We start from the raw sequence: 26,506 nt of genomic DNA on the forward strand, positions 1-26,506 counted from the left end.
GGAAGTAATAGTGACACTGATCTATGAGCACACTGGCTGTGTTTAAACAAAATGAAACTTTAGTTGTAAGCTTAATTCGTCGCTTTTCTCCATTGTTCTTTAATTCATGAAGGTACTAATGATATGTTTGCTTCTTAGAACAACTTTGTATGCCATAGATTTTAATCTGTTATTGTCTTCATATATATTTTTGAAATTTAAAAGTTTTGTGATCTGGTTTTCGACTCGTTTAATTGATTTTGTTTCCATGCGGTTTTGTAACTTTTGCTCATTGTTATTATTTAATTTCATTACATTATGGTTTGAAAATTCATCTCCTAGATCACCACCTTGATCCAGGTGTTCTCCACCATTCCATTATAAAAGCCTCATGATGAGTCTTGCTCTCTGATGTCTTTTCTTCTCCAGTCTATCCTCCACATAGCTGCCAAAGTATATTAAGATGTGTGGAAGAGAGTGCGGAACCTAGAGTGATGACTTGAGTACAACTCTTGCCTTGTACTCTTACTGTGTGACCCTGGGCAGTTACTTGACCTAAGAATCAAGTTGGCAGGTCAGCAGGCATTTATTAAGTATATACTCTGTTCCCTTTACCATGCTAAGTCCTGGGGATACCAAAAGGGCAAAATACAATCCTTGCTCTCAAGTGGCTCAGTCAGAATGAAGAAGACCACATGTAAACAAACAAGTACAAAAGTTACATACAGGATAAATTAGATATCTCTAATATAGAGATAAGGCCAGGATTATTAGAATGAGACATTAGTGGCTGAGACTTGAAAAAATCCAGGGAAGACAGGTAGACAGGGATAAGGTGAGAGAGAATTTCAGGCATGAGGAATAGCCAGTCAGAATGCTTAGAGTAGGGAGAGAGTCTTAATGCAAAGAACAGCAAGGATGCCAGTGTCACTTATAGAGGACGTAGAGAGGGGCAGAATCTAAGAAGACTAGAAAAGTAGGAAGGAGCCAGGTGTCATGGCCAGGCCTTCCCTAAATTTAGTGGTGAACTGGAGCAGGGAGAGATTTGAAGGAGGAAATTTTAGTAACAGCAGGCTATTTTAGTAACCTAGGTCTGTGGTAAAATTGGTCAGATTTGAGAGGAGGAATTGAGATTGGGAACCTGGGTGACCAGTAGGGTGGGATAACCCTCAATAATAAGAGGAAAGTTAGGAAAAGAGAAGGGTTGGGGGTGTGTGTAGAGATAGATAACACTTTGCATTTAAGATGTCTATGGGAATATCCAGTTTTAGAGGTCTACTAGGCAGTTGGAGATACACGATGTTTAGAAGTGATATTGGAACATTATAAGTAGATCTGAGAATCATAAGCAAAGATAATTGAATCCATGAGAACTGATGAGGTGACCAAGTAAAATATATAGGGAGAAGAGAATACAGAACTGGGTCTTAGGGGACACTCATTAGTGAGCACACCCTGAACCAGCAAAGGAGACTGAAAAGGCACAATCAGACAGGAGAACCAGGAAAAAATAGTGTGAAGGATAATCAACAATGCCAAAGACTACAGAGAAGTCAAAACAAATTTGTATTGAGAAAAGGCCATTAGATTTAGCAAGTAAGAGATCAGCGATAACTTTAGAGGGAAATAGTTTGAACTGACTGATGAAGTCAAAAGTAAAACCAGAGACTTAAGAAGAGAGTGAGAGAAATGTAGGTATTGGTTGCAGATGACCTTGTGGATTTTAGCTATAAAAGAAGAGAAATACAGGGTGATAATGGGGATAGAGAGAACAAATGAGGGTTTTTTTGAGAATTGGGAAGATACAGACATTTGTAGGCAATGAGTAAGCAGCCAGTAGGCAGGGATTGATTATTAGAGATGATAGAGGAGGCAATCTCTAGGAAGTAACTAAATGAAATGGGAACACTTGGCAAGAAGATTACCTCTTCATGGGAGGTAGGGGTGAAAGTGAATGATGGAAGGCATCTGAGTAATACAAAATGAGTAGGAGGAGAGTAGTAGAGGAAGCTCTCAGAAAATGGTTTCAAATTTGGAACTCAAAGTTTCAAAAATGAGCATAAAAATTGTTTTTACATGTCACTGGTAAAAAAGAAAATACATAAGTTTTTTAAAAAAGAAAATGGTTTCCGTTTTTTTTTCCTCTTTTTTTTTTTTTGGAGGGTAGTTAGGGTTAAGTGCCTTGCCCAAGGTCACATGGCTAGTAAGTGGTAAGTGTCTGAAGCCCGATTTGAACTTAGGTCCTCCTGACTCCAGGGCAGGTACTCTATTCACTGCACCACCTAGCCAACCTTGGTTTCAGGTTTTTCAGTGAAGTGGGGCAAGGTTCTCAGCTGAAAGGGTAGTGGGAGACGATACAATGGAAAGTTTAAAGAGGGATGAAAAGGTTTGAAAGAGCTGCGAGAAGTGAACGGATTAGGGAGGTATAAAAAGTTGTCTTGCTGAAATGAAGACATAATTGAGATAATGTAACATATTTATAGTATATCCTGTTGGCATGTGATTTTTATCTTGTAAAATAGTAATAACACCTACATCAAAGGATTATTGCAAGGATCAAATAAATTAATACACGTAAAGTGCCTTATAAACCTTAAAATGCTGTTATACCTTTCCTATTCTGTGAACAAATGCAAACTCCTGTTTGGCATTTAAAGTCCTTTACAACCCGGCTCCAGTCTATTATCCTTTTAGTTTAATTAATCTATTTACTATTTGCTTCACATTCTCTTGGTCCAGTCAACACTAGTCTTATTGCTCTTTCTGACACATGACATTCCATTTTCCATTGCCATGACTTTGCATTGGCTCTCCTTAGTGCCTGGAATGAACTTCCTCCTCACCACCACCTCTTAGAATTCCTGGTTTACTTCAAATCTTAGCTCAAGTGCTACCTCCTACAGGAAGCTTTTTCTGATTCCTGAGTTGTTAACTACCCTACCATGTACCTTGTAATCACTTTGAATATATTTTGTATTTACTTATATGTGTACCCCCCACATAGACTATAAGCTCCTTAAGGACAGGGTTTCATTTTTGTCTTTGTATTCCCAGTGCCTAGCATAGTGCCAGACTTAGTTGGACTTTAATAAATGTTTGATTGAGGAGTACTATGTCTGAAATTTCTGCTTCTTAAGCATTTACATAGATTCTCTATGACTTGTTTATTTTTTTTAATTTAAAAAATTTTTATTTTTAGTGTTTTAGCTAGCCCTTTCTCAACAAATATACCTTTAAACCTGTTACTCAAAAAAAAAAAAACCAAAACGGGGGGGAGGTATGCCCTGCTTCTATAATTTAGTTTTCTCTCCATCTATTAATTCCAACTTTTTAAGTACTTCAGAACTATTGTTTCTTTTTTTATTAATCTTTTTATTTGGTTTGTCAAATTCTGACAAAGTAGTGTTGAAGTCTTATATTGTTTTATCTTTTATTTCTTCTTGTATTATATTTTTCTATGAATTCAACCTACATATTGTTTAATGGATATAAATTGAGAATTGTTACTTTTTCCCTTTTATCTTTAAATCATGCCCTTCCTTCAGTTTTTCTAATGGGAATACCACCTTAAATACCATTACCATATCTAATTTTTAAATTGAAGTTGGTATAATATACTTTAGACCAATTTCCTAATTTTAATCTAGCTATATTTTTGCACTAAATATATTTCATATAAGCAGCATAACGATGAATTTTGGCTTTTTATCTATCATGTAATTCTTTTTCTTTAAATAGAAGAATTCAGACCATTCACATATACTGTTATATAATAAATTTATTTTTCTGTAACTTTCTTCTTCTTGGTATTGCCCAGAGGAAACAAATCTACCTTAACCATATATATCTATTTCAAATAATAAATAAAAGAAGTTCTGTTTGTGTTTTTCAGACTATTCCTAAATACCCTTAAGTTTTAATCCTAACTCTTTTCTTTATTGCTTCCCATTTGTGTGAAATACCTTTTCTATTATTAAATGTATATATAACCTAAATTTCTAATAATAAGAGAATGGTTAAATCGTGGTATATTAATGCAATTTAATACCATAATATAGTTAAGACTCAGATAATTGAAATATAAATAAATATGATAGTAATAAAATAATGTGAAGGTAACCAAAGCAGAACAATAACTATATAAGGAGAAAAGGTGAATGAGAACAAATACATACATATATATATATACATATATATACACACACACACGTGTACACACATATATACATATATGTGAAATAATGTAAATCCTGATACTTATGACTGAAAAGTGATGACAATTTAGTACCTTGAAATTAATTTAATGTAATAGTTGAAAGCAGGTATAATAAATAACATTGGTATTTGAAATTAAAGTTGTAAGAATAATAAAAAATTCTGTTTTGACTTCCAAAAATAAGTAAATTGTGGGTCAACCTATCTTCAGATGTTTCTAGCATTTTTTGGTGGAGCCAGCTTTTTCCTACCAGAACTGCTTTGTGAGTAGGGAGTTGGTGGGGTGGCAGGGTAGGGGGTGAAAAGTAGGTGTATGGGAGCAAGCATTACCTTTTAAGGACAATACTAGAATACATAACATCAGAGGGTGAAGGGATCTCTGATGCAATTTAATCCAGTTTATACTAGAACAGGAATCTCTTTGTACTACATCCCTTATAAATGGTCATCCATCATTCACCTGAAGTAATAGAGAACTTACCACTTTCCAACAGAGACCATTCTATTTTTGCACAACTCTAAATCTTAAGAAGTTTTTCCTCACATCAAACTAATATCTGCCCCACTGAAGCTTCTCTTACTTAAGTTAAACATCACTGTTTCCTTCAACCGATACTCTTACGGCAGATTCTTTAGTTCTCTCGCCATTCTAGCTGCCTTCTTCTAAATATGCTCCAGTTTGGCTATATTCCAAGGGACTTGTTAACTCAAAGGTATAAATATTCCCTCCAGTAATTCAAACTGCATCCTATCTGCATATCCTATTTGAGGTATACCCATGTCCTCCCATAAACTCAGCATAACACTGAGCCTGGTACTCTTTTTCTATTACATTTATATGAATGAAATACATGGGCATACCGTGTTTCCCCGATAATAAGACCTATCCCGAAAATAAGCCCTCTCTTTACTGTGTAAGATTCCTCTAAAATAAGCCCTGCCCCGAAAATAAGCCCTATTGAGATTGCTACTGTAGTGAAGTTGATCCCCTGCGCTACACGCTACATTATGGTACCCTCTGTATGCACCGTCCCCCCCCCTTCCCGGGTGAAACGCACGCTGCGCTCTGAGCTGCATCCAATCAGAGCTGCAGCAGTGAGCGCGTCATCCTGTTCTTCCCCAGTGATTTGCTTGCTGGCACCATTGAGAGCAGTGCCGCGGAGGAGAGCTGAGGCAGGACAACATAAAAACCTGGTATGTAAGCGGGAGTGAGGGGGCATGATGGAGGATAAAAAGGGCATGATGGAGGAAAAAAGAAGAACTCAGGGGGCATGATGGAGTGAAAAGAAGGACTGATGGTCATTATTTTATTATTCTGTCTGTTTTGACCCCCAGACATGAGTACAAAAAGGAAGAGCTATACTGTTGAGTATAAGAAAGCAATTGTAGAGGAGTCACATGGCAAGAATCTTGCAGTTTTCTGTAAAGAAAAACTTTTGGATCTTCGAATAAATAAGCACTCCCCTGAAAATAAGCCCTCTGGTGTTTTTCTGTCCAAAAAAAAATTAATAAGACAGTGTCTTATTATCGGGGAAACACGATATCAGTCTTACTCATTTTTGCTATGTGACCAGCCCAGCCCATCTTTTTTTCCCAGCCACACATTTCTTTAACAGCACCCCTTATACTTCTTATAAGTGATTATTTGTAATATATCAGCCTGCTCATGCCCACCCACCATGCTCATTTTCCTTACCCTTTAAGTGATCTGAGATATCTATTTTTTTATTTTAGTTTTTCATAATTCTCATAACATCATGAGACATGGAAATGAATAGGGTCACAGACAGGAATTAGGAGTGCAACCATAATATTTATCCTTGATAAAGATTGCTAAAGATGTTAGTGACCATGGCAAGGAACCATATCCCAAACTCCAAACACAGGTCCTCATTAGTAGGATTATTTCAGTAGATAAGTACTTTAAAAAAATAATAACTTGTCGATGAGCTTTCTAAAGTACAGGTCTGTCCATGTCACCACTCCCCTATTCAATAAACTACAGTTTGTTGAATCAAAGGCAAAAAGGTAGACAGCTAGCCTCATATTCAAGAAAACCTGGGTTCAAGTTCCAACTCTGACATGCTGGCTCTATGACTCTGGGTAAACCTCCTAACTTTTCAGTGCTCCCAGTAACTCTCTCAGATTATAAATTGCAGAGTAGGCGCAGGTAGATAGAAGGAGTCTCTCTCCATGATAACAATGAAATCATGGATCTAATTAAAAATGTATACTTTTGGATTTTTTTAACCTTACCATCACTGTAACTTTCCAAGAATTCTTCCTCCCATAGAATCCTCCCTTGCAACAAGGAAATTAAAATCCAAACTACTCAACATATTCACTATGTCTGAAAATATCCACGTTATTCTTTACCAGTAGTCAACCTTCTCCCTAAGAAGGAAATATGTTTCAGTCCTTTGAAGCCAAGATTGGTCTTTGTGTTTTCTTGAATTCTGATATCTTTTCATGTTGCTTTCTTTTACATTATTATAGTCAGTGTATATGGTTTTCTCTTGGTTCTCCTTACTTTACTTTGCAGCAGTTCAAATAAATCCCCCCAATTTTTCTCTAAATTCCTTGAATTCCTCATATTTGCTGTTTCATATAGTACAATAATATTCCATTGAATTCATATGCCATAATTTGTTTTAGGTTAAAGGGCCATTCTTTGTTTCAAGTTTTTTTTTTATGACTAAAAGCACTATGACTTTATACATTATATACATATATAAATACATACACACACATATACCTTTCCTTCTATTTTTGATGTCTTCAGAATATGTATCTAGTAGCCATATCAAGGTATGGATAGTTTTATTTCTCTTTTTTTTAGCAAAGGGAAAAATGGTTTGTACTCTCTTTGTTTCACCAAAACAATTTTATTATTTTGTTTAGTTTTATAAAGAAACCAGACACTAGCTTGATTTGTCATAGCCTGTAGTATGTGAATTAATTTAAGTTGTATTGTAATTTTTATTCTATTGGCATGCCCCAAACATGGATATTTCTCTCTATTTATTCTCCTTTATTCCTGAAAAGAATGTTTTATATTTGTATTTATATTCTTCCCGAGTATCTTGTGGTTGTTTCAATTTTAGACATTTCATGAATTTTATAGTTAGTTATTTGTTTGGAACTGTTAGATTTCATTAGTGATATATAGAAGGAGTGATTTGGGGGAGGGGTTATTTTGTATGTTGTTATGGTACTGAAGTTTTTTCAGTGAATTTTTTCATTAACTCTCAGGTAATATGAGCATCCAAGAGAGATAATTTTCCCTTATACTTATTCCTCAATGCTTATATCTTGTCTTATTGCTGTAACTATCTTTTCTTACACTATATCAAGCAGTAGTAGAAATAATAGACATCTTTGGTTTTGCCCTGCTCTGTTGAGAAAACTTCTCACCCTAGGTGGTGCAGTAGATAGAGTGCCAGACTTGAAGTCAGGAAGATGAGTCTTCCTGAGGTCAAATCTGGCCACAGACACTTACTAGCTGTGTGACTGTGGACACTTAACCTTGTTTGTCTCAATTCCTTGTCTATAAAAAGGAGCTGGAGAAGGAATCTTTGCCTTGAAAACTCCAGATGGGATCATGAAGAGTCAGACATGACTGAAATGACTGATCAACAACAACAAATTCATGTTTCTCTATTACAAATGATACTAATTCTTTGTTTTAGATGCCTTTGATCATAATAAAGTTCCTTTTATTCCTTTGGCTTTAAACACAAATGAGTGCTATATTTTGAAGGAATTTTCTACATTTCAGTTATATTTGTGTTATTAATATTATATGTCAATAGTTTTCATAATGTTATATCATCCCTGAATATTCCAAAGTAGTCATACGGAATAATTTTAATATAGTGCTATGGCATCTTTGCCAATAATTTATTATTTTTACATCAGTATTCATTATGTTTTGCTTTCTCTGCTTTATCACTCTCTAGTTTGAATATAAGGATCATATTTGTCTCTTAGAAGGAATTTGTTAAATTGTCTTCTTTCTATGTTTGTTGAAACAATACGTATAGCTTGGAGCCTCAGAAAAAAGAATGGCATGACCAGAAAGAAATGAAACAAAAAGGTGGATAGCAATGGAGGAAAAATGTTACATATGCTGGCAGACTTAATTATTTTGTTGGTTGGTTTTTGCTTAATTGTTTGTTTTATTACAAAATAGGATTCCCTGGAGGTGGTAGCAGTGATGTTGGTAGTGAGGTGGTACTGGAAAAAAACTATGTATTAATGAACAAAATACATCAACAAAAAATGAAATAAAACAAAGGACTCACCAAAAGAGCCTGAGAAACCCAACATCCTCATTTTATTTTTACTTTAAAAAACACATTTTATTGATGCCTTTTGTCTTCATGCATGCAGTAATTTCTTACCTCCATCTCCAACACCTTCATTTTGTGGAGGAGAAAGTGAGGTCGAGAAATAGGGAGTGAATTGCCTATGATTATATGTGTAGTAAGTAGTAAATCTAGGATTTAAACCTAAGTCTTCTCCCCCCAGATCCAGTGGTTTCCTCACCATGGATACAGAGCTCCCATCTCTGAGCTCAGTAATGGCTGACTTCAGAAGAAAATTGTAGAAATTGAGCACTTTCAGGTTTGAAATTGTTAGTGAAAATAAGTGTACTATGCTAGGTTACATAGTAGATTAAAGGATTGGATTTTGAGTCAGCAAGACCCAAGTTCAAATCCCACCTCAGATGTAAAATAAATAGACTGCATGACCCTATGCAACTCTTTTAACCTTTCTCAGCTTCAGTTTTTCATCTGTAAAATGGAAATAATAATAGCAATTACCTTAGAGAGTTGTTGTGAGGATTAAGCTAAGAACATATATAAAGGACTTTGTAAATGGTAAAGTATATATTGGTACAAGCTATCATTTAAGGTGATTATCTTGAATGATTATCTTGATTATTTAAGGTGCCTTATCTTGAGTAAGGTCAGTATCACTAGCATGTCTATATAACCTAGCACTAGAAAATCTGATTTCAGATCTGTTTCTTTTCATTTGGCTATTTGATGGATTAAAATAACATAAGACTCATTGAAATCTCATGAGTTCCTACTTTGCTTAATGACTCTGCAATAGATGATCACTATTGATAAGCAGGGCTAAGGCCAAATCTCACTTTCCACCAGCAAGAACAAGCAAGGAATTGATTGATTTGCACATCATTGGTGATTACTATGATTCTGACTCACCATTGTTGTCTCCATTGAGGTGCATTCAAATTTCCATGAGGTTTAGGGATGGACACAATTAGTGGAGCATATAAGACATATATATAATGGGTGATTTGATATTTGTTCTCTTAGAATTTGGGTGTCCAGTGTGTAACTCTGAACCAGTTACTTAATCCTGAAATATCTCAGGCAACTCTGTAAGACTATACCTTGCAGAACAGCTACCAATTTACTTTGTTAGAGGAAGTTTCCTCACTAGGAGTTTCCTACAGCAATGAAATCACAAGTTGGGACCAAAACAAAGAAAAAAAAAAGGTTCACAGACAAACCAGGATTTCACACTGGACACTTTAAACCTTAAAGTGTAATAGAGATGTCAATTAATAACAATAATAGTAGTTTTAGATATTTACCAAACTCTTTCCTAACAATAAACTGATGAGGTGGATATATAAGTATTATCATCCCATTTTACAGATAAAGAATGGAAGCTTAGTGACCTTAAGTGACTTTCTAAAATTTACATATGTATTAATTGTGAGATCCATTAGTTGCTTGTAAGTCTTTTAATTCCGGATCATGTAGATTTCTGGGTTTTGTCTTACCAATTTAAAATGTCCATATTCTTGAACAGCATCTATCACCATTACCATTGTTAATAAAAAATTAATGTTGCCCCTAACATATACGGATTCCTAATTATTTAGCCCACAACTGAAAAAGCTTAGACTTCCCTTCCTTCAAACAAGTTATATTTCTAGATTTTAATTTAATTGGTACAATGGCTGAGCTAAAATGAAATGACATTTTTCCCTTGTAAGTTATCATTTACTTCAGTCAATCAATAAACATTTGTTAAGCACCTACTATGTGCCAGGCATTGTGCTAAGCAGTTGAGGGGGAAACTGAGGAAAAAGACAATTCCCTGCCTTCAAGGCACTTACAAATCTGTTTGCACCTACCTCCTGCTTGATATTCTAATGGCATCAGTGTCATAACCATCAGTTCCATTTAGTGTAAACCAGGTAACCAGGTCTTTCCCAAGAAATTTTTTACAGACTATATAGAAATGAGTACAAATTTCTCCTTGCTGGAGCTGACACATTTACAGTAGCTTCCAAAAATATCCAGAGGATAATTTTTGTCATGAATAATGAGTTATAGCCTTCACAATTTGGGCAATGGATCCTGTTAGAATATATTGTTAAATAAATGATGAAATGTACATTGAATGGGTAGTGGGGAGATGAATTCTAATTCCAATTCTGTCAATAATCAGTCTGTGACAGGTGAACTTCAGTTTCATCCTGTGTAAAATTGGGTGACAGCTTGGGTTCCTACAAGTTGAAGAGTATGTAATACATCCCAACTTGTACTTAATTGACATAGCACTTCAAAATTTAGAGAGGACTTGCTTCACAACAACACTTTGAGTTAAGTATCTCCATTTTATGGCAGAAGAAATAGAAGCTCAGAGAGGTTGTATCTTGCCTAAAGTCCCATAGCTAAGTAAAAATTCAAGGACGGATTCAATATTAGGTTTCCAAATGCCAAGTCCAGTATTTTTTCTACTATACCACACCACATATCATATCATTTCTATACACATCCCAGCTCCATCTAGGTCAGAGGTTTTTAACTTTGTGTCATGGATCTCTTTGGCAGTCTGATAAACCTATGAATGCCTTCTCAGAATAATGTTTTTAAATGCACAAAATAAAATACAAAGAAAACCATTTATATTGAAATAAAGACATAATGTTTTTAACCATCTTAAGTTTTCAAGCCCCCCTGAAATCCATCCATAAGTGCTTTGGGGATCTGTGGACTCCTTGTTAAGAACTTCTGATCTAGGTTATTAACTCATTGGGGGTAAAAACTGTGTTCCTCCCCCTCCCCCAGGTCTAGCATAATGCCTTCTGATAAATATTTGCTACATTGAACTACATTGAATAAATTACTTGTTTGAGGAAAAAAAAATCATTGGTGGTAAGTTGTAAATTAATGCAAAAAAATATTGTGAGAAATGCTGACAGTTTGGTTTCTACAAGGTTCTATAGGAACAATGGACATTGAACAGGGTGTACAGGAAAGCATAAAGCAGAGTAAGATAGGAAGGGTAGAGCCCCCTTTGCCCCCATCCAATCATATAGTTGGAAGAAATCTATAAAGGGGCCTGAGCTAATCTGGCTCAGACTGGCTGGGGTTGGGGGATGGTCACCAACTTTTCATTAACACTCATGCTTAATGGGTAGGTTGGGAAAGTTGTAACCCAGAAGAGCTGGAACCAATTTCAGCTTTGAAGGGAGGAACACCTTGGGAAAATTCAAATGAAAAGAGCATTAAAGGGCTTGTCTTTGTCTGATCCTTTGTAGTCATTTTCAGGAGGCTACCATTTATTCATTACAGAATAAGTGTAAAATAAAGATAATAAAAAAAACCCTTCCTGGATCTCCAACAAACATGGTTTATTCCTAGACAGAGAAAAGATTGTGTTTATAACAATATCATTTGAAAAAAGGCACTGTAACCTGGAGTTCAATGAGATGCCTATCTTAACCCTGTCACCCCTAAGATTCATTTAATTCAACAAATAACTATTAAGCATCTGATATGTGCAGGACTTTGGGGGATAGCTTCTGGAGTTACATAGACAAAATGAAATGGTCACTGCTTTCAAGGAGCTTACATAGTCTTGTGGAAGAATTTTCAGTATAGGATTGTCTGACAGTTATGATCTTCCTATTCCTAATGATTGTACTTCCTGTTGGGAATGTGAGAAAAATTCTTATCATGTGTAATAAAAAATTAGTGAAATTAACATTTAATGAATAGGTGAAGGTCCCTGACCACATACAGATCAGAAAGCCATTGATTTTGTTATTCAGCAATGGTGAGTTTTGATTAAGAATCAAGATCACGAATCAAAGATTTTTAAAGAGCAACAGTACTGCTAATTGAAGAACAAACCACGAAGATGATTAGTAGGAAAGATATTAGGTATTGCAAAGCCTTTGATGAAACCAATCAATGAGATTTTTATTTGTAATAAAAGTATAATTACATTATGAATAAAATCCTTAAGTTCAAATCAATTTCATTGTAAAAGTCTTCTCTTTCCCTGAAGCTCCTTTTAAAATATAATTATCTGAAACATCCTATGCTACAAAATTTAAAAGGAAATAAGAAAAAAATAGGCATGTAATCAAATGTATCAACCAAAGAGCAAATATACAAATGTGAGAAACAAGCACAAATTTTTGCTTAAAATACGTTTGCTCAAACAAGCTCAGTGGTGAATATGAGCATGAGCAATGTCCTTCAAGAGGTTCCAATACTGATTCAAGAGGAAAAAGGGAATTTCCATCTCAAAATGGCTCCATCGGCGCTTACACTAACAATGTGCTGATTTTGGGGGCTTATCTTCATGCGGGTAATGTTGCCACTGTGTCCCACCCCAACATGGGTCACTTCACCATCATTATAACTCCACACTTTGACTAAATGGTCATCCCCACCTGAAACGAAGGAAGATATACACATGAAACTGGGGGTCTTGAGTGTTTACAAAGAGCTACAAAGATTTTCTTTTGATTGGGACTTCAACTGCAAAATGAGGAAAGAAACAAGATCTCTTTTTGTTTAAAACAGCATATTAGGATTAACTCAAAGGTAAGAGTTTAAGTATTCTTCAGTTTATTAATGCTCTGAAAAAAATGAAGAAGTATGGAACTAAATATGCTCTTGTATACCTGATAGGAACTTATTTTTGAGGTCAATGCCTTTTTTTGGAAAGCTGATTTTTAAAAACAATTTATGCCAAAATTTTCAGTATATTTGTATCCTCATAGATTACATCAAGAGAATTTATATTAAGGGTTTCAACAGGAAATAAAAAAGTACAAAGTAGTTCTATTCTGACAATAGGATCATAGATTTAGGACTAAAAGTGTCCTTTAAAGTCATTTAGTCCCATCTCATTTACATATGAGAAAATTGAGACTCAGAGAAGTGAATTGACTTACTCAAGGTTACAAAGCTAATTAATTAAAGAGCAGAGATTCAAACTCAAGTTCTTTAACTCCAAATCCAGTATCTTTCAACTGTACCACACTGTATGAGATTAAGGACCAATTTTTTAGTTCTTTTTTGTTTTGCCCACCAAATAAATGAAAAGCAGTTCCTAAGAAATCTAAATCTTACTCCATTTTAATCTTGATATTAGTCTTGGTCTCCTGAGTTATCTTTCTCGTATTTCCTTCCCATGAAATATCTGACAGCTGAATTCTCATTTCTCATGAGAGCTTCAGGGTTCCAAACTGAATTTGATTTAGCTTCTTGGAACTACAAAATCCTTCTCCTCCAGGCTAGCTTGCTAATATACTTAAATAAGGAAAAATTCATTTCCTTTTCTTATTCCAGTACTAACCTGTGACAAAATGCACTCCTTCTGATGAAATATCCATTCCATTAATTGAACCAGACAAAGAACCTTCTAGCTCTCTAATTACTGTCCCATCAAACACTTCCCAGTAACCGATCTGGAAATCAGGATAAAAGAATTTGTGGTAATGAAAAATATGTAGTAATAGGTATATGAGTCGTATAGAATGTATACTAACAAAAGGAAGTACATATTATTCCTTAAAAAGTGGAAGAGGGTAAAAAGATGAGAGATTAAGGAAAAAAATGTAAAGAAATTACTTTTACATCATTCTTTAATGCTTCAATATTATAAGAAGCTGTGACTTCACCTATATGATTCTACTATTGTTCTATTTCTTAAGTAGGAGATTTTATTAGTTGATATCAAACAAACAAAAACTTCATTACTTGCTGGCCAACTTTGTAATTTTGAGTCTCTCCAAAGGGGGATGTCCTGTACTTGAAGCCTTTGAGCTCTTCCTAACTTTCAAGAACTCAAGGTCAACTTCATATCACAATGAAGACATTAAAATAGGATGTTTGTTGGAGGATCTCTTTGTTTAAAAACCTTTAAAATGGCATATACATTAACAAAAACTGGAAGAGCATTTGAAGTTGAAGTTAATAAGAGTTAAATAGTTGGGTTTTTTAAATGTTGCACACTTTTTTCATGTTTCATCCCTTTAAAACATTGCATTTCTCATAAAAGTACTGTTATGTATTTAAATTTATCTTGAGAAGTATGTCTTGGTTTAATTTGGATTTATTTAATTGAAAGTTCTCTTGCTACAACATAAAGAGTCCAAAGAAAACTATAAAAATGAGAAGGTAGCAATTTAGGAATCACATAAACTTTTAATAACCAACTAATAATTGGCATAAGTGCTTCTAAAGATCCAGGGAGGACTAATGTAAAACTAAGGTTTTGCATAGTTTAAGATAGTAGCTCTGTAAGGCTTTTACACAATTAATTCTCTTAAGAAAGTTTTTATGGACAGTGAAAAAGAGAATTGTTTCTCAGCTCCTGCCCAGTTATCCCCAGTAATGAGATGTCCCAATTAAATAAGAAACGTCCCCAATTAAAAGTTTTGTTTTCTTTCAGTAGTGATAAATTGGGGCAATTTATGAAGCTATGCATAACTAGTCTTTCTCACTTTGAATTTAGTCAGGAAATAATAATAAATAATTGGTCTAGCCTGGTAGTACCTTTTTGTGATAAATTTCAGTTCTCTTAAAGGATCTTATCTCTTGCTGGTATGGCTACTTACTTTTCTGTCTGTCCCACTGGTGATAATTTGAAACTCTTCTGGGTGGTAACAAACACATTGAAATAAAGTGTTGGCCAGAATCATCTGGTTCCTCTTCAGACGCCTGAAAAAATAGCTATCTGTAAAAAGCTCTGGAATTTACTTGCTTTTCCTCCACCAATTGGCTGCACCAGACTATCTCAGGATTATTTTTTCTAGCCCAAGAAACACCCAAGATCATAGATTTCAAGACAGAAGGAATTTTCAGCATCAGCTAGTTCAACCCCACCTTTTACAGATAAGGAAAGGTAGACCTCCAAGAGGTTCATCAATTTGCCCAAGGCCACACAGGTACTAAGTCCAAAGCTAGGATTCACACCCAGGCCTTTGACTCCCATGATCTGAGATGATCATTTAGGGAAGGAAGTCCATAACATGTCTCTTAATTAAATAGTCTTCCAAAGGGAAATTAGAGATAAAAGATCATCTAATCCAAACCTCTTGTACTACAGATGGGAAAATTAAAGATCATAGAAATGAAATGATTTGCTCCAAAATCACACAAAGTGAATGTCAGGGCTAGGATTAGGGTCTAGTTATCCAAATTCCCTCATTGTCCTCAGATTTATGGAAAAATGCATCTAATTTAAGTTTCTTGACCTTTTTGGACTACTTTTCCAATTGTTCATAGCAATTATTTCTCTTTATCCCCAACAGTAATAGTGCTTTTTGTTTTTCTATGTATTTTATTCAAGACTTTCTTATATAAGAAGGTTTTTGTGTTTTTTTTTTACATGGATAAGACAACTAATTTCCCTCCTTCAAATTTCTCACTTATTCTGAAAGCCTTTGAGAAAACTATTATAGCTCCTATAAACAAATAGACAATAGTGAAAACAGTCCTACTGGACATTTATAGATCATTGCTCAGTGGAATGACTTCAAGCCTTTGAGAAAACTATTATAGCTCCTATAAACAAACAGACAATAGTGAAAACAGTCCTCCTGGACATTTATAGATCATTGCTCAGTGGAATGACTTCCTGTAATAAGAATGTAAATTTTAAAGATCTTCCCTGCCCCTAGGCTAATGTGCACCTGAAGCCTGGGGTGGGGGAGGCTTGTTTTTCAGTAGATACTTCTTGATTGGCCAGTGAGTCAATAAGGTTGTTACATTCTCTGAGCCAGGAGAAGGCTATATAAGCCCTGATGTGTAGCTTTGTTTTTGGGACTCACTTTGAGAAGTGTTCTGTGATTTGATCTGAATTCTGGGAAGCCGTTGTTGAGAGTCCCCCGGCTTTGAAAAACCCAGAATGTGGAAACCCAGATGTTGACTGGGTATGGATGTAATGGTTGGACAGTTTGGAAATCTGTCTACTTGATGTTTCTGTCTTGATAATTATGCCTGTATACTTTGAGGTTCGGGGTGCTGACCTTTTCTCCTGAACAAGGTAAACGATATATGTCTGACTGATTAAAGTAAGCTTGTTAACCCATTCTGAGTTGCTTTCCTTTAACAAAGCAGATCCAAGAACCTGTATGGGCAGCAAACCCTGAGGACGCTTGGGGTGATTGCTGCTACACTTCCATAGAGTCATAGATTGAGAGCTGGAGGGGAATCTAAAAGTTATTCAAGTCCAAGCCCCCTCATTTTAAAGCCAAGGGAACTAAGGATAAAGGGGTTATGTGACTTGCCTAAGGTCACTTCCTTTGATTTGAATCATCTTCCAATTTGGATTCAAGCTTGGAACCATGCACCCTCCTGCACCATAATACCACATTTTAAAGGCATTTGATCAGTGTTACTCCGTCATCCTCACCATCACAGTGTACGTACACGAGGTCCCAAATAATGCAAGTCCCGTCTGTGCTGGCTGTGACACATTCTTCATTGTTCTTCTTTACCTTAATACAGGATACTGATGATTTGTGTTCCTTTAGAGCTTCCTCCAGTTTCTGGGATTGAGGGCTTATTTCCCATACTCTCACCTCAAAGCAGAACAAAAACAACAGTGAAAAACACCCCATACTCCCCAATTCAATATATACAGTTCAATTAGATCAATGAATCACAAGTCCTGCCCCTCCCCCAAAGAAGGGAGACTTCATTTCTGAGTTGTAAATCTCTTCCCCAAAATTGGGAGAAGAGGTCGCTAAGTTGAGATACTAAAATATGCTCAAATATATAAGTTTATAAACTTCTATGGAAGGAAAAAAGAAAAGAAGGAAAGGAAGAATTTATTAAGCATCTTCTATGTACTGTATGTCAGACACTGTGTTAAGTGCTTTCCAAATATTTTCTCATTTGATCCTCATAACAACCCTGGAAGGTAGGTGCTATTATGGTCCCCATTTTGTACTTGAGGAAATTGAGGCAAGAGAAGTTAAGTAACTTGCCTAGGATCACATTGCTAGTAAGAGTTTGAGACCAAATTTTAACTCAGGCTTGCTTTCTTCTTTTGGGGGCGGGGGCTTTTTGGAGGGGGGAGGGCAGGACAATTGGGGTTATGTGATTTGCCCAAGGTCACACAGCTAGTAAGTGTTAAGTGTCTGAGGTTGGATTTGAACTTGGGTCCTCCTGACTCCAGGGCCAGTGCTCTATTACTCTATTCAGTGTGCCACTTAGCCACCCCAAACTCAGGTTTTCTTCACTCTAGAGCCAGCCTTGATAATTCTGCCTGTATACTTTGAAGTTCAGGGTGCTGACCTTTTCCCCTGAACAAGGTAAACTATATATGTCTGACTGATTAAAGTAAGCTTGTTAACCCATTTTGAGTTGCTTTCCTTTAACAAAGCAGATCCAAGAACCTCTATGGGCAGCCACCCTGAGGACGCTTGGGGTGCTTGCTGCTACAATGATATTTAAGCATTATTATATGTTTTAAAAAATTTTTCTCTGACATAATTTTTTCTTTGTTAAAGACTTGGTCTGAACCCCAGTATGGGTTTGGGATTATTTTTCTGAATCCTAAACTTGTGTTTAAGCATAACTAACCCTAGGTTTTAACCTCTAGAATTTCTGTATTGTGATAGATTTATTCTGCAACAGATACCTATCACATGAGATCAATGAGAATCTGTTTTTCCCATAACAAAGGAAAGGAACAGGAGCAAAAATAATAGCTCATATTTAAATAACACATTGAAGTTTGTGAAGTGCTTTTCTCACAACAAATGTATAAGACAGATAATATGAATCTATCCCCTTTCTACAGATGTGAAAATACAGGCCCAGGAAAGTAAATGACTTGTTTATAGTCACACAGCCTGTAAGTGTTAATAGCCTGGATTTTCAAATCAGGTCATTTATTTTATAACAGTACAGTTAAGTGATCATGAATAAAAATACCAACCAAATCATTGTTTGTTTTATGAGTTTTCAAAAAAGATGTTTTGCTGTTTGTTAATGAGTGTTAAACTTAAGCAGTTTTACTACACATCTTCTAAAAATATCAAATGAGATTTGCAAAAATCTGCAGTAGGCTTAGGCAAAGAACCATCATCTTGAATCTCAGCATGATTTAAGGCTGAGTCCATTTGACTTCTGACTAGCAGATGACCTAAATTTCAGAGGCAGCTTTTAGAGAGGAAAAAAAAGTTCCTATAAGATTTAAACTACAAAAATAGTGTTGAGGTGACAATTTTATGACTTCTTTTTCCTCATTTTTCCTCTTCTATCTCTTCACCTCATTCAAATTTATTCAATATCCTGCCTCTGAGAATGGTATTCCTACACTTGACATAGTTCAGGGTCTTATAACATCATAGTTTTGTTCCACACAAACTATGATCCATTGAAATACACAGAAATGAAAGAAAGAATTAAATCCCAGATGGATGGATTTATGTGGGTTTGCTTACATTAATATTTTAAAGTGAAGTTTATCTATAGTCTTCCTCTTTAAAAATTATTTTCATTTTGCCTAGGATTGTGACAGTCAATAATAGTGTTTCTAAATTAAACACCAACTATATCACTTCAAAACACACTTAGGTTCAAGTACCACACCTGCCCTTCACCACCTCCACTGATGATCCTTTTGCAATCACTTGTAGTAGCAATGGCTGTCACTCCAATGCTGTGAGCGTTGTTTATGACATATATCAGTCGACCTGTCTCTGGAGTGAATGCACGGATTTTACCATCATTCCAAGCTAAGGGAACAAAGAAATTAAATACAAACAAGGTAAACAAATTTGCCTCAACCCAGGACATAGAATCACATAAAACATAAATAAGAGACTGTGGAAGATGATATAGGGAGAGGGGTGATGAGGTAAACCTAAATGTGAGGACTGTTTGTTGTCAGAAATCATACTCCCCTCCTCTCTACCTCACACATATTAATCTCCTGAACTTTCCCTGGATTGTTCATGCTCTCTATTTCTGAATTAGGATGTATGTGTGTTATTGTGGGGAGAAGGGCAGAGAAGGAGAAACTATGTTGGATTTGGTACCATTTAACCCAAACCAAAATCCCCTCTAAAGTGTTCACACCCAACTTCTTGTCTACAAGAAGGACCCATACTATGGTATGCTGAGACATCTACTTCATTCCTTGGTTGGGGAGATGTCTAAACCTTTTCTGCCTCACAACTCTCAACTACTAGATACCTCCTGATAAAAAAAAAATCCATTAGATTTGGCATTTAAGAGGTCTTTGGTGACATTTGAGAGAACGGTTTTAGTATGGTCATGGGGCAGTGTTGAGGGCCAATCTCTGACCCAGTTCATACATGGGAAGACTCTGGTTCAGGATTTCTCCTAAGCCAGTTCCCTGTGAAGGTTATATTATGTTTTAAGACTGGCTCACCATCTCTTCCTGACTTGCAGGAGTTTAGGATGTGATAACTGAGCTGTGACCCAGACATAGATGTATGCAAGGAAACAGGGATAATAAAACATATGGAATTATTATAAGTCAACAAGGACATAAAAACAGATATGCAAAATGTACAAGGACAGCAAATATTTTTGCATGTATTCCTAAGAGATAACTGCTTTGCATTCATTATATAAACCCTGTTCTCTGGTCAATAAATTGGAAACTGCTGTGACAGATTCTTGCGTGGCTTGTGTCCACCATTCCACACTTCTCGGTTCGGCCTGTGCTCATTTTGATGCAGGCATCAGTGGCGCTGTGAACAGGGACTTAAGAAAAGCACTGGTAGAGGAGTGGCCTCCTGTAACTCCAGAGAACATAAAAAAAAAGGTAGGAGGCGACAGTAGGATTTTCTCTTAAGTTAAAAACACATAGAGGATAACTCACCAAGCTAACATAAGTATGTGATAGGGATTAATAGAAAATGAAAACAAGCAAAGGTTAGTCTGGTCTTGAAAAAAAGCTTCCAGGAGAAAATAGGACATGTACAAAGAGAAAGTAGAGAATGAGAATGTTATCTAAGACTTTTTAAAAGAATAGTCAGAGAAGGCGGATTATTTATCATTACTAGTCAGCCACAAGAATCTTTGGAATGTGTAGAGCAGAAGGGGATGGTAGATTTGGTAATAGGTGATACAGCAGGGAGACAGAGGAGTAAGAGGCTTATGGAGGAGGGACTCCAGCATTTCCCCATTTCTGCCTTTTTACTATGGAATATATTAATAATATGTTTAACATCAGAAATGAAAGTGCCAGGGGTGGCTCAAACCATTCCCTGTGATACAGCTGTCTTTGTTGGAAACAGATAGAAAGAAAATGATCAAGTAAGTTTTACCTAGGACCAAGCATAATGTCTGATTTCTGCAAACGATCTTTAACAATTTCTGAGTGTGCTTTTCCTGTCATTTTCTCTGTCTGTTTTGTTTATGTGTCTCTGTGTGAAAGAGTGAGTGAGTAATCTAACACCCTGTAAGGTTCAGTATGCAGCCGGACTTTCCTTGGAATGCTCTTATCTCTTTCCCTCCCCTTTCTCTCCCTGCTGCTGACTGCAGGGTTAGGAGAGAGAAAGAGAAAAGAAAATATTTTATTTTATAGATTATATGATGGTTATATTAAGTCATAGAATATAGAAAGAAATAGCAGGCATAAACTATTTTCTTTTTTTTTTTTAAAGCAATTGGGGTTAAGTAACTTGCTCAAGGTTACACAGCCAGGTATTTCTGGGTGGGTGCTAAGTGTTTGAGCCTGGATTTGATACCCAGGTCATCCTGACACTGGAGCTGGTGCTCTTACTCGCTGTGCTACCTGGCCACCCCCATAAACTATTTTCAATAAAAGTGTGAACAGAAGTTTTAAGATCTTTAAAAGTTTGAAAATCTCCTCTTCATTCCACTCTGTCCAAGTGGAGCGAGAAGGTGATAAGAAATAATAAGGGAATTTTCCCCCCTCAGATCAAAGGGGCATATGAACAAGCATTTCCTGCCTCACTTATTACAAAAAAAAATTTGTGTATCAGAATGAAATTGTAAGTCAATTGAATTCATGTGAAAAGTAAAAAGTGTCACTCCTAATTTCATGCTAAAGATAAGTCAGAATTCATTTTACTATTTGGCATTTAGTCAAATTGGGATATTTTCTAAGATCTGATAAGAAATGTGAGGTTTTTTGGGTTCTCTAGTAGTGAGATAAGGGAGTAGGTGCCACTCCCCAAAATCCCTTTTGCTGGAGAGATCAAAGCTATCATTTCAAAGAAGTTTTTAAGGAGTGGACACATAAATAAAGTTTACTGAACTAAAAGTTAAATCAGCTGAAAACATTTTACAAAATTTTATTAAAATCTCTCGCCCCAGATTAGAAAATTTAAAAAATAGAGAGTGCTGAAGAATAATTGGGAATTTAAGTTACCCTCCATAACAACCTCCCAATCTGACTAAAGGGAGAAAGCATAATAAATTTATCGAGGAACCTACTAGCAAAAGCCTTGGGGCACTGAAGCCCACACCTTTAAGAAAGCAGATGAACCTTTCCATTCAAAACCCCTAAATACACAATCAGGCTCTGCAGCTATGAGGAGAGGAGAAAAATCTCTGCACTAGATAAGCCCAATTTTCTATCAATGATTTTTGCAAGTGATAATTTGGAAATACAATTAATGTCATGATGTCATTGTGTTGTTGTGGTCTTTTTAAGTAGTAGTAAAAATTCTCTTGTTTTAAAAATTGAGGGATCATTGTAAGCCAGAAATAGTGTTAGATAAGCAAATTTTTAACCTGAATTTTGTTGAACTAAAAGATAGAGAAAAAGTTTGTGTAAAAACAGTTATGTCACTTAAAATTTTATAATGTTTATATATGCTATATAGGAAATCAGTTATTTTACATCATTACCTGTAGTTAAAAAGGACATTACAACTAAAACAATTCAGCTGTCACTTAAGGAAATTATTACCTAAGTTACCTTACTGTTTAAATGCTAAAACTTAAAATTGCTAATTGATTACTATATGTGGAAAGGAGCAGACTGGTTGAAAACTTTATTTGGATAAATGTCGGTATGTAAGTGTGTTAGACAGCTAGGTGCTGTAATGGATAGAAAGCATGAGAGCTGGAGTCAGGAAGATCTGAGTTTGAATAGTGCCTCAGATACTTGCTGGCTATTGACCCTGAACAACTCTCTTAGTTCCTCATCTGTAAAATGAGGGGTTGTTTTGAAGATCAAAAGAGATTACATAGATATGTGTGTGTGTCTTTTTTTGGTTCTGTGTGTTTTTTTTTTCTTTTGAGATTGTATCTCCTTATCTTTCCTGGTTTAGAAGTTCCATGGCCACTAATGGTCCAATCCCAGTAAAGATTGATTAGAAACCTTTAAAACTATAAAGTTCTAGGGGCGGCCAGGTGGCTCAGCAAGTAAGACCACTGGCTCCAGTGTCAGGATGACCTGGAGATCGAATCCCAGGCTCAGATACTCAGCACCACACCCAGAAATAACTGGCCGTGTAACCTTGAGCAAGTTACTTAACCCCAATTGCTTTAAAAAAAAACTATAAAGTTCTTTGACTGGTCCAAATTACTCAATCCTTGGGAAGGATAGTTGATACTCCACTCCCAGGAGCTTACCTTTTTTTGTGCCATGATCAGTACAAACACCCTGTGGACTTTAGCCCTATTGTAGCTTAGAACTCCCAAACTCAAGGAATCTACTAAATTCAGCCTCTCTCATAATAGAGATTATAGGGGCTGGCTCAATGCACTCCATTGTAAAGTAAATGTTAGATATTGATGCTGTTATTACTGATGTTACCTCCTAATTGCCAGACCTATGAATCCCAACCAGACTCCTAGAACTCCTTGCATAAATGAATATGATTGAAGATATTAAAGATATAGGATGTCCTGCTGTGCTGAACCGGAGATCCCAAGTAATTATTATATGCCATATCCTATAAGAGATTAGCAAAAATATATCATCCTTCAGTTTATGCAGGGAACTTTTTTTTTGGAGGGGGTAAGGCAGGGCATTTGGGGTTATGTGACTTGCCCAAGGTCACCTGGCTAGTTTTGTGTTAAGTGTCTGAGGCCAGATTTGAACTCAGGTCCTCATGACTCCAGGGCTGGTGATCTATTCACTGCACCACCTAGCCACCCAATATGCAGGGAACTTGAAAGACTGAATGCGGGCAACACATACTTGGGCTATATTAATGTGAGAATAAGTTCTCTAAAGAAGTCATGAGTTTTAGAGCTAGATAGTAGACACCTTGAAGATCTCTAGTATTCATCATTGATTGAGAGCAATTTCAGTCTTTTCAATATATTAGCAGAATACTATGGCCAGAAAACTAGAATTTTATCATTCTGTACTGTGATCATTGATGCTTCCATTATAGGATCGTAAAAGAAACAAGAGGCAAGTGCTGACAGAGAACATCACAAGAGCACTAAATCCCTCAGCTTGAGAGTTGACTCAGAAAAGCTACATTTCAATGACTTTCCAGTGCCTGCAGATATATCCCTAGATACAGGGAATTTTTAAAAATAGACTTAATTTTAGCCTAGGTGTTGAAGAGGAAGAACAACATTAACTCAATGTTGGAGACATCTTGTCAATTAGAATCAATGTGGCAAACACTCCTTACAAATCACATGGATACTTGGGAAGCAAACTATTATAGAATGTAAACATTGGAAACACAGAATGTTATAATATACTTGAAATTTTCCCACTACTACTTAAAATTTCCCCCCTTTAAACCTAAAGGGTTTAAAAAATGTAAAGTGGGGAGCAGAGCCAAGATGGCAGAGTAGAAATAGGACTTCTGCGGGGCTCTGGCTTCCACCTCCCCCAATTCATATGAAAGGGGATTCTGAACAAATTTTGGAGCTACAGAACCCACAAAATGACACAGAAAAGCTAACCTCCTGCTGAGGACAGCCCGGCAGGCCAGCAGGAAGTGACCAGCACAGCGCTCTGGGAGCCGAGCCCAGCCCCACCTGAGCCAGAGATCTTTGCCCCAGGGTGGCCTGACCAGTTGCCAGCTGGAGGGACTTCAGATCACCAGCAGCTGTGGTGGTTTCCAGAATTATCAACACATAGATGCTAAGGACAAAGTGAGATGTCAGTGCAGTGTGGACTTTGGGATCCAGTAGTTTGGGAGTGCAGTTGGTCTTTGCCCCCAGGGCAAGAAGCAACTAAGGTACCTCGGCTGTGCAGCCATAGCCATGTGGCTGCTTCAGATCCTTGCCTGCAGACTATAGGGGGACCAAGCAATCAGTTTGAGGGGTAACCGCTCTTGCTTTAACCTGTTTGGATCTAGATTGAGGTCTAGAGTGGAAGTCCTGGGGTGTGAGACCAGCTTGCCAGAGTATGTGGAGGCTTCAGAGAGGGCACCCAACTAATACCTTTGGCAGCTGAGAAAACCCCAGTGATTTGGGACAAAGCTCCCCTGTCTGGTAGCAGAATACTACTGTGGCAAAAACTCAAAACTCAAGTAATTGAGTGGCAGCATGATCAGGTAAAGGAAGCAAAACAAGCAGAGCAATCCCACTTTACACTCCTATTTTGGGGACAAAAAGGATCAAAGCATGGAACAGGAGGAAAAGAGTAAAGACAGTGAAGAAAGTGAAGTCAGAACTCCTGCACCAAAAGCTTCCAAGAAAAATATGAGCTAGTTACAGTCCATAGAGGAGCTTTAAAAGGATTTTGAAAATGATATAAGAGAAGTGGAGGAAAAATTGGGAAGAGTAATGAGAATGATGCAAGAAAATTATGAAATGAGAGTCAACAACCTGACTGAAGAAAATAATACCTTAAAAAGTAGACTAACTCAGAAGGCAAAAGAGGCTCAAAAAGCCAATGAGGAGAAGAATGCCTTAAAAAGCCAAATTTGCCAGATGGAGAAAGAATCTCAAAAGCTCACTGAAGAGAATCATTCCTTCAGAATTAGATTGGAGCAAATGGAAGCTAGTGACTTCATGAGATATCAAAATACTATTAAACATATCCAAACAAATGAAAAAGTAGAAGGCAATGTGAAATATCTCATTGGGAAAACTACTGACCTGAAAAATAGATCCAGGAGAGATCATTTAAAAATTATTGGACTACCTGAAAGTCATGATCAAAAAAAGAACCTAGATGTCATCCTTCAAGAAATTCTCAAGGAAAATTGCCCTGATGTTTTAGAACCAGAGGGCAAAATAGAGGTTGAAAGAATTCACCAATTACCTCCTGAAAAAGATTGCAAAAAGAAAACTTCTAGGAATATTATAGCCAGGTTCTGGAATTCCCAGATCAAGGAGAAAATATTACAAGCAGCCAGGAAGAAACAATTTGAATATTGTGGAAACACAATCAGAATAACACGGGATCTGGCAGCTTCCACACTGAGGGATCGAAGGGCTTGGAATATGATATTCTGGAGGTCAAAGGAGCTGGGATTAAAACCAAGAATAACCTACCCAGCAAAACTGAGTATCATGTTTCAGGGGAAAATATAGTTATTCAATGGAATAGAGGACTTTAAAGCATTCTTGATGAAAAAATGAGAGTTGAAGAGAAAATTTGACATTCAGATACAAGAAGCAAGAAAAGTGTGAGAAGGTAAACAGGAAAAAGAAATCATAAGGAACTTATCAAAGTTGAGCTATTTATATCCCTACAAGGAAAAATGATAATTGTGACTTATGAAACTTTTCTCAGTATGAGAACAGTTGAAGGGAATAGAAATATATATGTATACACACAAATACATATATGTCTATATATAAGGGTATATGGGCTTATGAATACATATGTGAATGTGTGTATATATGTGTGTGTGTGTGTGTGTGTGCAGGTATACATAGATAAAGGATACAGGACCAATTTAATAGGAAGGGATGATACTTAAAAGGTGATATTAAGAGGTGAGAGACGAACATAATGAGAGGAGATGGGAAGAGACAGAATGAGGTAAACTATCTCATATAGAAGAGGCAAGGGAAAAGGGTTACAATGGAGGGGAAGAACAGGAAGGCAAAAGGGAATGGGTCAACCTTATTCT

The 26,506-nt window shown here is 36.3% G+C and overlaps 1 protein-coding gene across 1 annotated transcript in view; it reads right to left on the reverse strand.

Moving 5' to 3' along the window:
* Window positions 1–12,752: 12,752 nt before the first annotated feature.
* CFAP52 (cilia and flagella associated protein 52) overlaps window positions 12,753–26,506 on the reverse strand; it is a 92,171-nt gene continuing 78,417 nt past the window's right edge. Inside the window, exons 10-14 of the mRNA XM_069073671.1 lie at window positions 19,092–19,237; window positions 16,920–17,071; window positions 15,104–15,206; window positions 13,840–13,951; window positions 12,753–12,928 (exon numbers count right to left, since the gene is read on the reverse strand). Of these exons, the coding sequence (XP_068929772.1) occupies window positions 12,753–12,928; window positions 13,840–13,951; window positions 15,104–15,206; window positions 16,920–17,071; window positions 19,092–19,237 (689 nt within the window). The remainder of the gene's footprint in view (window positions 12,929–13,839; window positions 13,952–15,103; window positions 15,207–16,919; window positions 17,072–19,091; window positions 19,238–26,506) is intronic.

This window comes from Petaurus breviceps, unplaced genomic scaffold (genome assembly GCF_028583685.1).
Source record: "Petaurus breviceps papuanus isolate PSGF00001 unplaced genomic scaffold, PetGlider_PUasm1.0 90865, whole genome shotgun sequence".
Taxonomy (NCBI): Eukaryota; Metazoa; Chordata; class Mammalia; order Diprotodontia; family Petauridae; genus Petaurus; species Petaurus breviceps.